The sequence below is a fragment of the Acartia tonsa genome, chromosome 6, assembly GCF_053477335.1.
Source record: "Acartia tonsa isolate MP-2025a chromosome 6, ASM5347733v1, whole genome shotgun sequence".
NCBI classification, from domain to species: Eukaryota; Metazoa; Arthropoda; class Copepoda; order Calanoida; family Acartiidae; genus Acartia; species Acartia tonsa.
In genome coordinates this window covers 26059749-26076873 of record NC_137265.1, presented here as the reverse complement: position 1 = coordinate 26076873, position 17125 = coordinate 26059749, and the positions used below count along the sequence as shown (strand labels likewise).

At 30.1% G+C, this 17125-nt stretch overlaps 1 protein-coding gene across 1 annotated transcript in view; it reads left to right on the top strand.

Moving 5' to 3' along the window:
* Erk7 (Extracellularly regulated kinase 7) overlaps positions 1-6063 on the top strand; it is a 36202-nt gene extending 30139 nt beyond the window's left edge. The window contains exons 11-13 of the mRNA XM_080164076.1: positions 222-275; positions 947-1057; positions 1468-6063. Of these exons, the coding sequence (XP_080020202.1) occupies positions 222-275; positions 947-1057; positions 1468-1585 (283 nt within the window). The 3' untranslated portion in view covers positions 1586-6063. The remainder of the gene's footprint in view (positions 1-221; positions 276-946; positions 1058-1467) is intronic.
* The last annotated feature ends 11062 nt before the right edge of the window (positions 6064-17125 follow it).

Here is a 17125-nt window from a genome sequence, read left to right as displayed (position 1 = left end):
TTTCATCCAGCCTCAAACCCGACACCTTTCCAACTTAATATTATTGGTAGAATAACTTGACATTGTAGATATTGGTTTCTAGTAATACTGAGTAATTTATATCAGACTAATTTACTCACATAAAAAAGATATTACAGTTATAATCACATTCATTAATTGCATATTTTAGGCTAAATACGCAACCGCCGGTTAATGATAAACTATTGTATGTATTATTTTAGGAGGAAAGAGGAGGAGAAAAAAGAAGAAAGGCGAGCTAGTAGTCATGAACTCAGGTACATATATTAATACTTTTTAAGTATCATAAAAAAATCCACAAATGAGGCCTGTAAAAGTTGGTTTAACTTAGTTAATTACTGTATTTTTTACTAGCGGCTACGCCTCTAGAGGCCTCTAGTGGCACTTTAAATGTTTTTGTTTGTTAAAGTTAATTTTTTATGTACGATACCACCTTATTTGACGTTGAAGTCTCCCAGATTTTAAGAAAATTTTCAATTTTTTTGTCATTTCTTTTGGGAGGGTGGTAGTACCCTCCCCCAAAATAGTTAAAAACCTTCCCAGGACATATGAGAATCTACCCTGTTAAGGAGAACCCGATCGGTTCAGCGGTTAGCGAGATCCTTCGGTACACACAGACAGACACACAGACAAACATCCTGTTACTTTTGTATAAGGATATAAGAATGAGGAGAAAGGGAGATTTGATTTATTTTACAACCCATATTTCAATCTAAAATGTACCGGTTACCTACTTAAACAAGTTAAGAAAGTAAACCATCCTGAAAACTAAAGGGGTTTGAAAAAGATTTTTATCAACTATTTCAATGTAACAGGAATTAATAATAAAGACGTTAGCTTTACAGATGAATAAATTTGATGTACTATAGTGTACTATTTCATTTCTATTTTCAAAGGTAATATTTTTTTTAATTTATCTAAATTTCAGAGAGGGGTCCCGACGGGCTAGCGTGGAATCAGTACGGAAGGTTCAGTCGGAGGTGAATGTCCGAGGGGAAAAGCTTCTGCCCGGAAGGAGATTAGCTACCGCTCAGCCAAGGTACAAATTTGAGGATAATTAAAATCAAACTTCAAACATTATGTGAATCTGAGTTTAGGGATTCGATATATTCGTTTATGCTGAGTACAATCGGACACATTCCAACTTGCTTATTCTTTTTTGGTAACGAAAGAAAGAAGTTCCAATATTTAATTTATAGGGAACACGATTCTCATTTCATTTAAGTTGTATTGGAATCATTACCCGCGACTTCCTATAGTAGGAGTCCGTTCATAAGGTTTGATTAAAGTAGGAATCCGCAATACTTAGGGAAGGTAATAATAAGTAAGTTCATGTTAAGAATGAAGTCCTGATATCTGAATTCATATAAAAACAATTTGGTCACTCAAAATTATCATGCAAATTTTAACGTCCATTAAAAATGATTTAATTATATATTTTGTAATCAGGACGAGCTATGTAACTCCTAGCCATCACGGAGAAACCAAATCAAGTATCCGAGATACTCTCCGTCAAACCATGAGCTCAGGCTACAGGGCCACAGGATTCCTCAAATCTAAAACCTAGTCTTGTCCAAATATCTTTAATCTTTTCTCTGTATGTTATCAACACTTTTAGTATTTTTTTTTGTAGTTGGGTATCTCATAAATCGTTGCCTTTTGGATTATAGACATACATTTTTGACTAAAAGCATTTATCTTGCTTCGTCATGACTGTAATGAAAACTGCTCTATTAATAATAAAACTATATTATTAAGAGCGTCTAAAAAATATAAATTCCTAAATAAAGGCATAGATCTATGAGTAACCCAGTATCACAGATATTGTTTGTTTTTTAAGTTTGATAAAAAATAGTTTTTATCTTAAACTCACTCACACATACAAATTCGTTCAGCAAATATGAACAAATTCATACAATTATTACTACAGCGGCATCTTAGTTTTATTAAAGATGCTAATATGCATTTGTTGTAAATATATTATTTTTTGACTCTATTTTTAAAGGGTATTGCAACAAAAAAGATCAATTCAGATTTACTTAGGAAGTTCTTTTAACAACTTTTAGCGGCGCCTAGGGATTGGCTACAAAGCAACAGATAATTTTTAATAAGGATCTTAAAATATAAGATGTGTTTGTGTGCACTGTAGATTGTATTGCACTCCAATTATTATAAAAAAAAACTAACCCCTTAGTAAATAAATTACTGTTGGATAAGTTTGAATATTACAAAGTTTTTCCGCCAATGAGTGTTTTAAAACTTTGGGTACCAGTATACTTAGCCTTAAAAGTTGTAGAAGAAAATACCTTTACATTCGAATTGATCTAGAAAATGACCTTAAAAATGAAAATTTTACAAACTATTGTTTAAATTTCAAATAATAAACATTTGCCTTTTCTGAAATCTTAATCAACGAATTATACTAAAATTATTGTACTTTTCTACAAATATTGTATAATGTATTTTGTTTTTATAAAAATTCAAAGGTTTAAAAAAGATTTTTGTTGTTTATCATTAGAGTAAAAGTTTTTTTGCTTAAATAACTTTAAACTAGGTGTAACTTTTAAAATATGTAAAATAATTTAACAGACATGTATATCTTAATTTTATATAATTTAAGTATTTAGGAAAAAGAGCTTTATATTAAAAATGATCTCAGAATTTCAAAAAAGTAATTCAAATTAAATATGAGAAAATCCTACAATATTGCATATAAATTTAACTTTTTGTTTATATAACAATTTCAATAACATTTTTTTAAATAGAGTTGCACTAAGATACGAAAATGATTTGTTGTTCAGAACTATTTTTTATCCAGGGGAAATTAATCATATTCGCAGCCATGATTAAACAAATAAGAATGATCTAATAATTTGCTGTTTTGGTAGATTTTATTAATGAAAATGAAGAAACCCTTAGAATGCAATTTTAATCAGTTACAAACAACAAAAACATATAGGCGCTTGAGTGGATTCTTATATACTTAAGCTGCTAATCTAATGTTTTATTTTAGAAATATCATCTTTAAGAAAATAATATAGTTTATTAATTCTAAGCTGTAAAATGTTTTTTTTATATATTAAAATTAATAATCTTATTGACAAAAGAAATTTGCTTTCAATGATCAAAATGAAGATGTATAAAAATAGCTGCATAAGTAAATATAAATCTGCTTATTTTTCAGACTAAAAAACTTTGGGTAAAGTGCTTTTTTTTAATTTAATTTCATATTGACTTTTAAAAAATTTTCTTATGTCATTTTGTTTCAATGATGACTATTGGCTTTTCAAAGGGGATAATGCGAAAAATGAAAAACATATATTTAGAAGATACTTACTAAGATTTATTTCATTCTTAAATATATTTTTAAAATTTTTCAATTGATAAAAAAAATGCGGGGTTCTTAATTATTATTTAAAGATCTACTTGATTAATTTACCTTTTTGATCTTGACTTTTAACAGTACGCATTGGTTGTTTGTTCTTTACGACGCTAATTTTTTTTGCAATCAAAAAGTTGAAATCTGCATCGAATTTCAATAATTGGAAAACGGCTCAACTTTTGGATCGTGTCTAAAGTACGAAGGAATTTTTTTAACAACTGAATATAGGCTACCAGCGGCTAAGCTGATAGACATACTCTTTGTTTGGACATGGTTTTCACCTGCACTACAAGACCTAAAAATAATCTGGAATACTCAAACTCAGAAGGCTTAAGAAAACTAAAGTGAAAATGGCCTTGTTCGCATATTTGATTTTTAGTTATTACAAATTTATTACAGGCCATATTATGCCAATCAAATTATACGCGAATAATGGCTGTACGTCCACTCATATGGCTGCTAGCAGCTAACATAGTTTTTTTTTAAAGATGCCTTTCTTTATATTTCTAATCTGATTTCATTTTTCCACAAGCATATAATCTTTTTTCCTTGATTAAAATCTAACTTTAGGGATATTTTATCTAAAAAATATATTTTGCCTCCACTTTTACAATTAAATATTTATAACAACATATTTTGTTTTCATTGAAAATGAAGATATTTAGTTTGACAATCATTAATTAGCAGGCAAAATATTTTTTTATTAGATGAAATTATAAAAACTTTCGCATTTGATTTTTTTCTTTGTTTAATGTTGCTTAGTTGTGTTAATAGCACTTTCTTTGCTCCACTTCTTGTAGGTGATCTTGTTCTTGTTTTATGCTTAACAAAAATTATTTTGCTGAGATTTAAAAATAATTTTAAAACCACACCTTTTTCAAACCTAAGACTTTTAATTTGTCAAAAAATGTTAACTTTTTCCAAAGATAAAGGAAAAAATCTTAAATTTACACCTAAATCAGAAAGGTAAACGGATGGATTTTGTGAAGTCGGTGAACTTTTGGATGTATATTATATAAACCTTATAGTATGCAGTTTCTTGGGGGGAAGGTTACTTTTACTTTTTACAACTAGAAAATGGCAGAATACCTACTAAAGTTCTATATATAATTCATACTAAAATCGACAAGCCACAGCTTAACTCTCCTAATCCACAGTAATCCATCCGTTTGTCTGACTGTTAAAAATGTTCTGATAATGTAAATTTTACATCCTTTCATTAATTATTAAATCTTGACCTTTCTGTCTTTTATTTTTTTCATTCTATTGGAAATGAGATAGAAGGTATTTTTCGCTCTTTGAAGGGTTCTTACAACTACATAAGGAGATGCAGATAAAACCTAACAAGTAATCTAGACCCAACAATGCACTGAGAGTGTGACGATAGTTTGCGGGTCTTCGAGTATGAGTTTGACAATGCGATAATTTAGGCTGTTCTACCAGCCGTTTGTACAAAAGCTACTGAAAAAAAAACTTTCTTTCGTATTTCCAAATTAGTCCAATATTTTTTTTTATAAAATTGAAATGAAAAGATGTAAAAATGAAAATAAAAGTAAAAACTTTCTGTCTATTTGTAAAGAACAAAATTGTTCGCATATCATAAAAAGAAACTCACGCGCTTGGTACAATGGTTCGTTTTTTATTCTATCTAATTTTCCTTCTATTGTACATTTTTTGGAACCATTGGATCTGAGTTTGTGATTTAACTACTTTCTGTTTCTTCTGAATCTACATGTAGTTTTTCTTCTCTTTTTTCAAATCAAAGTGACTTAATTTTTAATATTACTTTGAAGGCATTATAAAGAAATACAGTAAAGAAAACGAAATAGTGGGTTTCATTGTATTTTTGCAGTAGCTTTTCACCTATTTCTAATTCCTGAGGTGGGGGGGGGGGGCAATCCCTGCGGGGCCTATTTCCTAATCATGCGGGTCAATCATTAACAATTACCTAACCTAAAATAACCTATCAAAAGCTACTTTTAAAATACGCCGAAACCCGCTACTTCGTTTTTTAATTTAATAAATGATTAAAAGTTATTGATTTGTATTATATTAGATCAAAGCAATAATTTAAAAAAAGGAAAACAGTGTCTTCCTAGAATTAAATTTTATTCAAACTGTTTTTTCTTAACTACAAAAATGATAAATTATGGGTATAGTCCCTTTCGTGGCAACGCTCCTTAAGGGGCGATTTTTCATTTTTTTTCCACGGTAGCTTTTCTCCTATTTCTAGCCACTGCGGGGGGCTCTAACCCTTCGGGGCCAATTGCCTAACCCTGTGGGGCAATCACCTAACCTAACCTAAAATAACCTGTTAAAAGCCATTTTAAAACTAAGACGAATCGCCCCTTGAGGGGCGTTCCCACGAAAGGGACTATTCCCAAAATTATTTATGAATGTTTTAGATAAAAATATTAGATGTAGATTGCAAAATCTTTAAAATTTATAAGAGATGTTGCACATTATTCTTAAGGATTGTATTTGGTTGTGATAATATTAAAATAGTTGTAGAGTAGCTGCGCTACTAAACTATTGTGAATAGCAAATTCGCGGACAATTATGTCCGTATGACAATGATATTATTTTGTTTTCCTATCCTATTGTTACTTGGGATGATTATAACTGAATTATAATATTTGATAAATATATGTTTAGTATCTGAATTTTTTTTTTTATTGTCAAGAAAAACTAAGCTCAGTCGTACTGCAATAACAAGTTATAAACGAGTATAAGCTAATCTAAAAATACGAAGTTGTATAAACAATTTTTAAAAAAGCGTCGTGGAGACAATTTGAGTCTCAGTCTCAATTAACTATTGTTAAAAGGAATGGAATTATGACAAGTTTTGGCTTAGTTTTAAACACCTACAATACTAAAACTAACCCAATATTTTAGTCACTTCCAACTTTAATCTAAAACGTAAACAATAATTAAATTTTTAGGATAAATAGACATTAAACATTGGGATCTAAAAGGATAAGACAATGACCTATAAATGATGTACATTACCTATGATGATACACGAAATTACCCCTTCTGTATATTACAATTAGTGATGGAAACGTTTGGACAATCAACTTATTTCACCAACCAATCAAAATTCAATATAAGTCATCAAAGTTGTGAACTAACGAAAACGTCATTATAAAAATTTTGAAACTAGTGTAATAAACAGCCCAATGTCCGCTTCCTTCCTGCATTGCCATTGACAGAAATTAATAATGTATATCTTAACTTCTTCATTGATGTGGGGCATTTTGTATGAGAAATTTTTTTTTGGCGGTTTTCAACAAATTCTGCCTTAAAATCCGGTTTTTCCAAAGTACCTATTTTTAAATCATGACTAGTTTAAAGGGTGTGCAAAAATGCATACATTTTTAATAATCAAATAGCGCGGCTTGTGTTAATAGTAGAAAAATGTTACGCTTATCGTTAGAATCGTCATAAACTCAAGCTTTTAGGTGTTTAAGAACTATTCCTGTGCTACGTATAGTTTAGGAGCTACGTGGTTAAATATTCCAACTTAATTTTCAACATTTCTCACATTTTCCAACGTAGCTTCTATACTACAAATAACCTGTATGTGTTACATATATTTCCAAAAACTAGAGTTTATTACAATTCTAACGATATGCGTAACATTTTTCTACTATTAACACAAGCCGCGCAATTTGATTTTTAAAAATGTACGCATTTTTGCACACTCTTTAAATTAGTCATGATCCAAAAATCTTCCAAAAATAGGTACTTTGAAAAAACCGAATTTTAAGGCAGAATTTGTTGAAAATCGCCAAATATTTTTTTCTCATACAAAATGCCCCACATCAATGAAGAAATTAAGATATACATTATTAATTTCTGTCAATGGCAAGTGGGTTAAATTAAGCAATACTTTTAACCTATTAAAAAAAAACACCCTGTATAATGGTTTTAATTCCAATTTCTTTTTATTGTATTTATCATGTTGTAGTATTTCTTCAAATGCTTTGCTAAAGTCAAGCTGTCTATTAATAAGGTAATCCAATTAATATTATCCCTTTTCATGGAAATTATTGTAATAATTCCTAGGATCTCATTCGAGTGTAGTATTTTAATATTTTTAACACTAAATTTAAACTTAGTTTTGATTAATAAAAGTTAAGTTTTGACTTATAAACATTATTATGTTTCCTAAAAATTAAGAGCAAATAACAAATAATTACACTTTAAGTTTGCTCGATTATATTGACTTTTATTGTTGAGGCACGACAAAATTTCATGTGAACCAACATTTATGAGCATTACATTCTGTAATGCATAATTCACACACACACACACACATTGATAAAAAACAGGGCAATGACCTCGAGTTCGAAGTTGGCAAAAATTTTACAGAGTACATTTTTATGTAGCGAAGCTCTACTTCAAATGTCTTCATTTTAATATGTTTTTGTATTACCTTGACCTCCATATATGTAATACATTTACAATTATTATTACAATTTTCTAGTGGATGCGCCCCTAGTATGTGATGGAAGATAGTACAAATTTTTAGAACCTTCCTTTGTTAAAAGTTCAACCAATACGTACCAGCATTTTCCTAGATCTTTAGACTCTTGACAAGAAAAAAATACTTTTTTTGAGATTATTATTTATTTTTGCCTATTTCTTTACTTACTTTTCAATTTGTATGCTAATGATAATCATGGAATAGGTATTTATCACATGATATTATAAACAGCTTTCCGGAGATATAATTATGTACAATTGTAAGATTTAAACCAGTTTTGTTAGAGCCGGGCGAACAAAACTGGTTTTAATATCAAGATTTACATTTTTATATTCATAGAAAATTGGATACGATGTTAGACATATTTTTTCTTATGGATGAGAACTGGTTTTAATACAGCAGATATTTATCGGGTTCGAAGCCATACTGGAAAACTGCTGTGCTACTTATGAACATACTTGTCTTTGTTATTTTATTAAAGTTTGCAAATATTTTGTCTGGTATGTTGGGCTATGTTATTAATTATGTTATAGGAATAACATTTATTAATTTAATGATTCCCATAAATTTATTAAATTAATTTTCATAAAAACCAGGATGAAAATATTCATGAAAGTGGAACTTGCCAGTGCAGTGCATTAAAATATAATTTTCAGAAGAATATATCTTAGAATATTTTGAGTTAAATTTATAATGCACTTTATTTTTTGCCTAGTTTGGAAAATATATCAATTAGAAAGGAAAATTACGTCATACAGTACAAATTGCCAATGATAGGCCAGTATACATTTTAATTGACCAATGGTAAAATGTATACTAGCCTATCGTTGGTTATTTATATTGATAAAGTATGGAGAAAGTAAACAACTCACTAAAATACACTGTTAATATCTAGGGTTGGTTGCATGGTTGGTGTTACATAATTCCAGCATCACAGTAGTTTCTGTACTGGTAAATTTGACTAAATTTTACATATACTTACAAGTTGCGTGACTTTGTTTAATGAGTATTTTTAGTTTAATAGGGTTAGTCTAGAATAGTTACTTTTTACATCGTATTACAAACAGCTTTTCGCGAATATAAAAATGTACAATTAAAGATTAAAACCAGCTTTTTAGCCTCGAGATGCCAAGCCACGGGCTAAAAATACTCGATTTAATCTTATGATTGTACATTTTTATATTCGTAGAAAACTGGATAAAATACGATGCTATACATAATTTTCAGTATAGCTAAGAACCGGTTCTAATCCACCGGATATTTATCGGTTTCGAAACGATACTGAAAAAAAATAGTTACTTTTATTTCTTTTCTCTCTGACTTATACTTATTAACTTTTTGTTATAACTGTAGGCAATGTGTTGATATTTTTTAAAGTTAATTTTTGTCAGGAAATTTGACTGAGAAATCATAATACAGGTATCTAAAGGGATAGGATAATGGTCGATAAATTGATGTACATAATAACAATGACACACAAAAATACCTCATTTGTAGTTCACAATTAATGGTTGAAACGTTTGGACGCTTAACTGAATAAACCAACCAATCAAAATTCTACATAAGTCCCCAAAGTTGAGGATATACAAACTTTCCCGATTTTGTATAATTTTTGAGGAACACGACTCCAGTTACGTCATATTTTTCTTTCCCGAAAAAGAGAAGGGGGAAAGAAAAAAAGGGAAGGGGGGGGAAGAAAAAAAAGGGAAGGGGGGAAGAAAAAAAAAGGGAAGGGGGGAAGAAGAAAAAAGGGAAGGTGGGAAGAAAAAAGAGATGGGAGAAAAGGGGGTTTTCCCTATCTCTTTTGAAGAGATTTTCTTCCCCCCTTCCCTTTTTCGGGACAGAAAAATATGACGTCACTGGAGTCGTGTTCCTCAAAAATTATACAAAATCGGGAAAGTTTGTATATCCTCCCAAAGTTGTCCCCAACAAGTAAGAAAACGTTTTTTATGAAACTTTGGGGACTAGTGTAATAAACAGCCCAATGTCCCCTTCCTCTCTAGGATAATATCCTTTTCAGTAGCGAAGCTACTCTATAATTCACTGTATACGTCAGTCTGCAACACAATGGGGAAAACGACATTTTCTCGGCCCCTATTCAAGTTAGACAGCTGTAATTTTTAGCAAAAATTCCTATGGCATATGCCCATCTAATCTATACATTGTTTTGTCCATCTGTCTGTTATTTGGGGTGCTAGCTCGATTCCTAGATTTTCAAGTTTTCGGGATTTTCTCAACTCCTTTCTAAGGTAGAGGGCTGAAGTTTTCAGGGATTAATTATTTTTACATTCTACATATTTGCTAAAAGTTTTATTAAGGTTTGTTTATGAATTCGGGTGCTAGATCGATTTCTAGATTTTAAAGTTTCGTGATTTTCTCTATTCCTATTCATGATTGACTGCTGAAATTATCAGGGATTAAATATGCACAATCACATAATCTACATATTTCCATTAAGTTTCAATAAGATTTGTCAATATATTGTGGTACTGGATCGATTCCTAGATTTTAAGTTTTCGTCATTTTAAAGGTTTCGTGATTTTCCTACTGCTCTATAGTAAATATGTTACCGATCATTTTTTAACTCCGCTACTGATGGATGTTGTCATCCTTGATACTATCTCTAGATATGATGCTCAATTAAGCTTGTGTAAAGTAATGCCTACCAGAAATATTGCAGACATACACTTGTTTTAATGGACGTACAGTTCTGGGATTAAGGAATAAAAATATTCATAAACATTAATAATTATATATTTATTGTGTATATTTCCAATCATAGTTTTGTATTTTTGTTTATTTCATAATTTTGATGCCCTATAATATTTGTTGTTTTAGATGATGGAAAAAATCGTACATTACCTGTTTTATCATTGTTTCAAAAAATAATAATTATTAGGTTATTATTTTTAAATGAATCAGGTTTTTAAATTTTAAACTAAAGGCATGTAGAAGAGAGATGCAGCGGTATAGCATCACCCCTAAGATTTTGAAACTGGGGAGGTCTGATCTTTTCTTTCCCACCCCCTTAAATTCAAACCCCTGTAATAAAACCCTAAGCAGTAGCACGTCTAAAAGAACTAAAAGATTTTTTGTTGGATTAGAAATACCAAAAGTTCACACAAAATAGGAATGGATCTTTTGGCCTTTTTATACCTTTCCCTAAACCCAAGATTATCCGCTTAATCAATAGATAAAGCACAGTATTGAAATAATGTCAAGTCTAGTTTCATCAAGAAACGGCTAGTACAAAGAAATGTAGCATATTCAGAATTATCAATCGTAAGTCATTTTGTTTTTGGTTCCAACCCGTCATTTACATATTCTGTTTTTTCCCATGCTGTATAGTTAGAACGTTGTAAAGTCAGACTGTCAGTGTATATCCTAAGTAATAAAGTTAGGAAAAAAAGATTGAAAATCATTCTAAGGATTGGTATTAGTATAATATTTTAGATGGTACTTTTGTAAATTTAGGCTCATTTGAGTCAATTTTAGCCATTTTAGGTACTTTAGGAAGGGGCGTTGGAACCCTCCCCCTTAGATTTTAGTTTTTAAAAAGGAAAATTAAAACAATGGGGTGAGGTTTTTTTAAGGGTGATTTTTTTAGAGGGTGGAGAACCTATAAGAATCTTCACTGTAAAATAGAACAATAATATGGGTTAGGCGGTTTGAGAGATCCTTCGCAACAATCACACAGACATGCTGTCACTTTAAAACCTTGCAAAAAAATTCTCGTAACTTAACCTTTTTTATAAATTTTAAATCAAATAATCCATTTTGACTCATCTGCAATATTCACGAAACCTTCCCATTATGCGTAAAATGAGATGAAATTAACACTTTATAATCAAGTGTATTATGTCCATATAATACTTATCCCAGACTTCTAATGCTGTTGCCTAATCTGGGACAACTGCCATACTCGAATGAATACTATTGAATGTATGTAAAATAATAATGTTAACAAAAGTTGAGCGCTAGAGCTGGCCATAATATACTGCCATGCTAATGGGTCTTGTCCTACTTTTTTGGTCATTAGTAACTGCACCTTTAATATCAAAGAGCTTTATTCGAAGGAATAGGGAAGGGCAGAAAAATAGTCAAAAACCATCTCTAAAATGGAGAACTTAATTGGTTCAACATTTATCTTTAGATACATATAAGAAAACCTTTAAATTAAAGAATTGTTCCAACTGAATCCTAAGAAACTATTTTTAATCAACTAATAAATAAATGATTGAATTTTCAATCTAGATGTTATAACTTTATTTATATAAAATAGTATAGGCCCCATTAAGCATATTAACATATCATCATATTTGTAATATATAATAGTACTTATTCTTATATATATGTAATACATAAACATTTTCTTTTATATACAGCTGTATTATCTTTTTATATTAATATGATATTAAGAAAAGGATTATTTTTTATTAAATGTTTTAATGTTTGGCTTATTCAACCTCAGAAAAATACCCTTCCTCTCACTTTTTCGTCAGCATACAAAGAAATTGATTTCTACATAGATGCATCTACTTCTACAAAATTGTCTTTTACGTTTAAAAGATACTTTGTAATTTTAAAGTCTTTGTTAGGTCTTTATCGTCCATTTTATAAGGTAATTGATAAAATGGTTTATTGTTAAGATTTCATTTACAAAACTGTGTCCATTTAAAAATTTTGTCTGCATTACATTACATAAAAATAACCTACTGTGTTATCATCCTTCTCGAGTTACTTTTGTAATGTATAAAACTTGTTCCTTAAAGCTTCGTTCCCCTTAGATTAGATTAGATTTTTTGGGGGATGTATAAATACATACTGGCAAGGACGCCCAAGCCTTTTATTTGGAGAGGGGTGTTGGTGAAATGAGGGTTTTCAAAGGTTTGGAGGGGAGGTGTAAACTAATGTATTTCTAAAAAATTTCGGGTCTCCTACAGCACTACAAAATTTAAGTCTTCCATTTTCAATAAAAAGTTAATTACGATTTTGTTAGTTTAATCATTTAATTGAAATTAATATACGTTGTTCAAAGTTGAACATTGAGCCTTGACAAATTGATATCTCTCACATACTCTCTCTCTCTCTCTCTCACACACACACACACACTTAAATTCATATATATTGGCCAAAACTGATTGTACTAAGGATTTGTAATACCTAAAATATACGGGGAGACATACCTTTTACCCACCCGCTGATATATTATAACTAAAATATACGGGGGAGGGGTATACCTACATAACAGGAAGAAAAAAGATGTAGAAAAAAATGTCAGAGAGACAGATGGAGAAAAAAGTGAGAGAAATTGAAGCATGAAGCAAAAGTAAAACGAATATTTGTCGATGGCATTTTTTCTAATAATTTAGACCCAAAGCTTTAATCTTATAATTACTGGCTAGCAAAAACAGAATCTTACAAAAAAAAAAGAATTTTTAGAAAGATTAATTATCATCTATTGTGCAATCCCTGAAACAATTATAAAGTGGGTGTTTTTTGGGGATGGGTAGGTCGGTGTTTCAAGTAGACTTTCGAGGCTAAACATATAGGATAGACCTAGGAATGGTGAGAGAGAGAGAGAGTGCTTTAAATATGTAGAGAGATAGAAAAGAGAGATGGAAATTAGAGAAAATGAGATGAAAAGAGAGAAAGAGGGAGCACATTGCTTGAGATGCTTTTGCTCTTCAACACTTACAGATATGGCGAGGCCACACACACACCCCCACTCACACACACACACACTGCATGGTTCTTAAAGCGGGTTCCTAACAGCCTTACATTTCAGGGATAGAGAAAATGGTTCTAACATCAAAGGGGCAACGTGCACAGATATTGCGGCGAGGGGTAAGTAGTGGGGTTGGGAGGGGGTTTGCAGTGCAATCAAGGTCGGGAGGGGGAGGCCGTATCTTGAGTTTTACACATCTCTAACATATCAAGGATACAGGGATAAGACAATGGGTGATACTCTAAACCTTTTTCCTTTCATCATTAAAATTTGGCCTTTGAAAGAAAATTTTGTTTGTAGAAAGATAATGTTATAGATTATCTTAACTACTACTAATGCCTCTCTCCCTGTGTATACATTCACTGAGATATATACACATACCCAGACTTTTAGTTATCTGTGAGACTTTGGCTCAGCTGCAACGAGTTCAGTTATACTTGTTAAAGTGATAAAATTATTTTATGTCAAATCCAAATCTTCAGTGATCTAATCTTATGGCAATAAAAGTGATTTAAAAGTTATAAAGTTTGGATTTAAATATTAATTTGATTTTAAAATTTATTTAAATAATTTTGATTAAAAATTGAATTGTGTTTGATTAAGTTAACTCCATTGTTTATAGCGGTATATTGTTTAAAGATTTGGGTCATTATTACATTAGGTTTTATCATTACTGTAAAATAATATGTTTGAAAAGTGAATTAATGCACTTCAAGAAGACCTACAAAATTTTGTAGGTAAAAAATTTAAGCCTCAAAAATAAAGCAAATATAAAAAAGCCAAAATTCATCATTTTATTTTTGAAATTTTAAATAAAATATGAAATAGAATGTAATATTATTTCTATTAACGTATATCAAATATTTTTTGATGTTGCATACGTTGAAATTTTTTATTAGGTATTTTCTTTTTAGGTTTTATAATTAAAAAGTTTATTTAGGATGTCTATAAAAACTAAAATTGCATATGCGAATTTTTTTTGCAACATTGCATGAAATAGTAAATGACAAAATTTAAGTCTTTAAATAATTTGTTTTTCCTAAGTAACAGACATAGTGAGGAAGATTAAGCTTTATAGAACACAATCTGGGTGGACAAAAACAACAAAGAAACAAACAAAACACCTCTTATATTTTTATGTTTATACATTTCATGGATAAATTTAGCTAAAGATTATTTTGAAACAGACAGTTAATCAAAAAATTTTCTGAAAATTAAAAAAAAAATGTAAAAAGTTCTAAAAAATAAATGAAAAGACCTAAATTCAAAATTTAGTTAAACCTGTAAAATACGGACTATTGCCAGTTATTTTTTTTCTCAATTAATTTACTCACATATTTTCAAAAATGGAGGTTTGATTTATATACATTGATTTTTATATAGGGTATGAAGGGCACTTCCAAAATATCCGAAGAAATTGAAATTGAACTAAAGCATCCATCCTAGTCATTATAGGCTCAGTGATTAACAAATCTATGTACATATATCTAATGCTGGATCCTCAAAAATAAGTACTTGTTATATTTTTTAAATTTAAGGCTTTGACAAATTAAATAAAATGTCACAAAATCTCTCTAGAGCGAAATAACTTTCGCCCCATCATTCACTAGTTTGGGTTCTAAATATCCACTTATGATAAAGTTAATGATAAAGGACTATTTACTTTTCTATAAAAAGCATTGGTGTCAAACGCTTCTCTTTAGTCAAGGTAATAAAAAATGAGAAGAAAAAGATTTAATAACTAAAGAATATATAGCAACTTTATGTTTATATTATTAAGGAAAAGTAAAAAAATCCAAGTTATCTTTCTAAGGTTTTTTTAGCGATTTGCTTTCAGTGTTTGTTTTTTTTAATTTTGAAGTCAAAATGCTAGGTAAAGTGAGAAACACGCGTGGCAAACGTGAAAAATATTTAAATGGCTAAACCAACAGGCAAACTATTTTTTAAACTTTGGTGATTCTAGTGACAAATCAACACACTAAAATAATCTAGACCTTTTTAAAGAAAACTTTTTAAGGCTCACCAGTAAAGTTTAGCTTAAACAGCTTTTTAAATATAATATTTTTTTTATACAGACAGACAGAGAGACATCCAGGTGCTATACATAATAAATTATAAAATTGTTTTGAGCACACACACATTCATAGTAATCTCTTAGCAGAAGAGCAGATATTCAATTTGAATTGGGACATTCATATATTCATATAACCTTTCTCTCACTCTTCATCTCCCACTCACTATCTCTCTCTCTCTCTCTTTCCCTCTCTCTCTCTCTCTCTCTCTCTCTCTCTCTCTCTCTCTCTCTCTCTCTCTCTCTCTCTCTCTCTCTCTTTCTCTCTCTCTCTCTCTCTCTCTCTCTCTCTCTCTCTCTCACCCTCACACTCTTTCTCTGTATCTCTCTTTCGTTTGTACTAATTAGTATTGGAATATTTCCATTGGGTTTCTCTATATCTCTATCTCAATGTTGAGTGTTTGACCTTACAAAAAATATGTTAATCTAAATTGTTTTTTCATACAGTAGGTATTTATTTTACTTTTTTTCTAAAAGAAATAGAAATTACACTTTAACCGATATTAGGTTAGGTAAGGGGTAATAAATTTCAATATTGGCTAGTTTCTACAAAAAGGTTTTGATCTGTCCAAGCTCCCCATAGGAACGTTAAAAATGGGGGGGGGACCTTTTGAGGTTCAGGGCTTGTTCCTAAAATTGAAATTTAAAATTACCAGCACAGTTCATATACTGCTTATAGTAACTTTATCTGAGCTGTTAAGCTTATGAATATTATTATCCTTGTTTTAATCAAAATGTATGATTGAAAGTAATTTAGCCATTCTTGTTTTCATTATATTTCTTATTGATAATTACAAAAGAGGAAAAATCAAAAAAAAACCTACAGACCATGCAATCTAATTATATCTTATATCCTTCGTGTGTATGTTATATAGTACATACATACAATCAGAACCTCAATTAATCACTAAGTATTTTATCTAATTAACAAATTAAGTACCTCAATTTGGGCCTTACAATATTATATTATTAGCCAAATTCCCAAATGTTTTAAGATAAAGCTTTGGTTTTCAAGTAGTTTACAATGCAGTTATATATATGGGTGAAAACCATCTCTCCGGATTTTTTTTGGTTTATTTTCATTATGATGTTTATATTTCAATCAACAAATGCTAAGTAAAAATTAAAAATCAACTCATATAATATAAATTAACCCTTCCGAATAGAAATCTTCTCGATTCATAGATTACTAAGTTTTTAATTATTTAAATGTTCCTAGCCTTAAACCGCCTGATCGAAGTATAGATTATCAAAAATTTATCTCATTTAATAACTATGTAGTGCATTTAGCCTGAAGTACTTTGAACACACACACACACACCTCCTGAATTTAATGTACATTATAAAAAAAGTATCCAAATTTACCTGATTTGACATTTATGCAGTGCATATAGCCTGAAGTACTTTGTACACACACACACCTTCTGAACTAAGTAT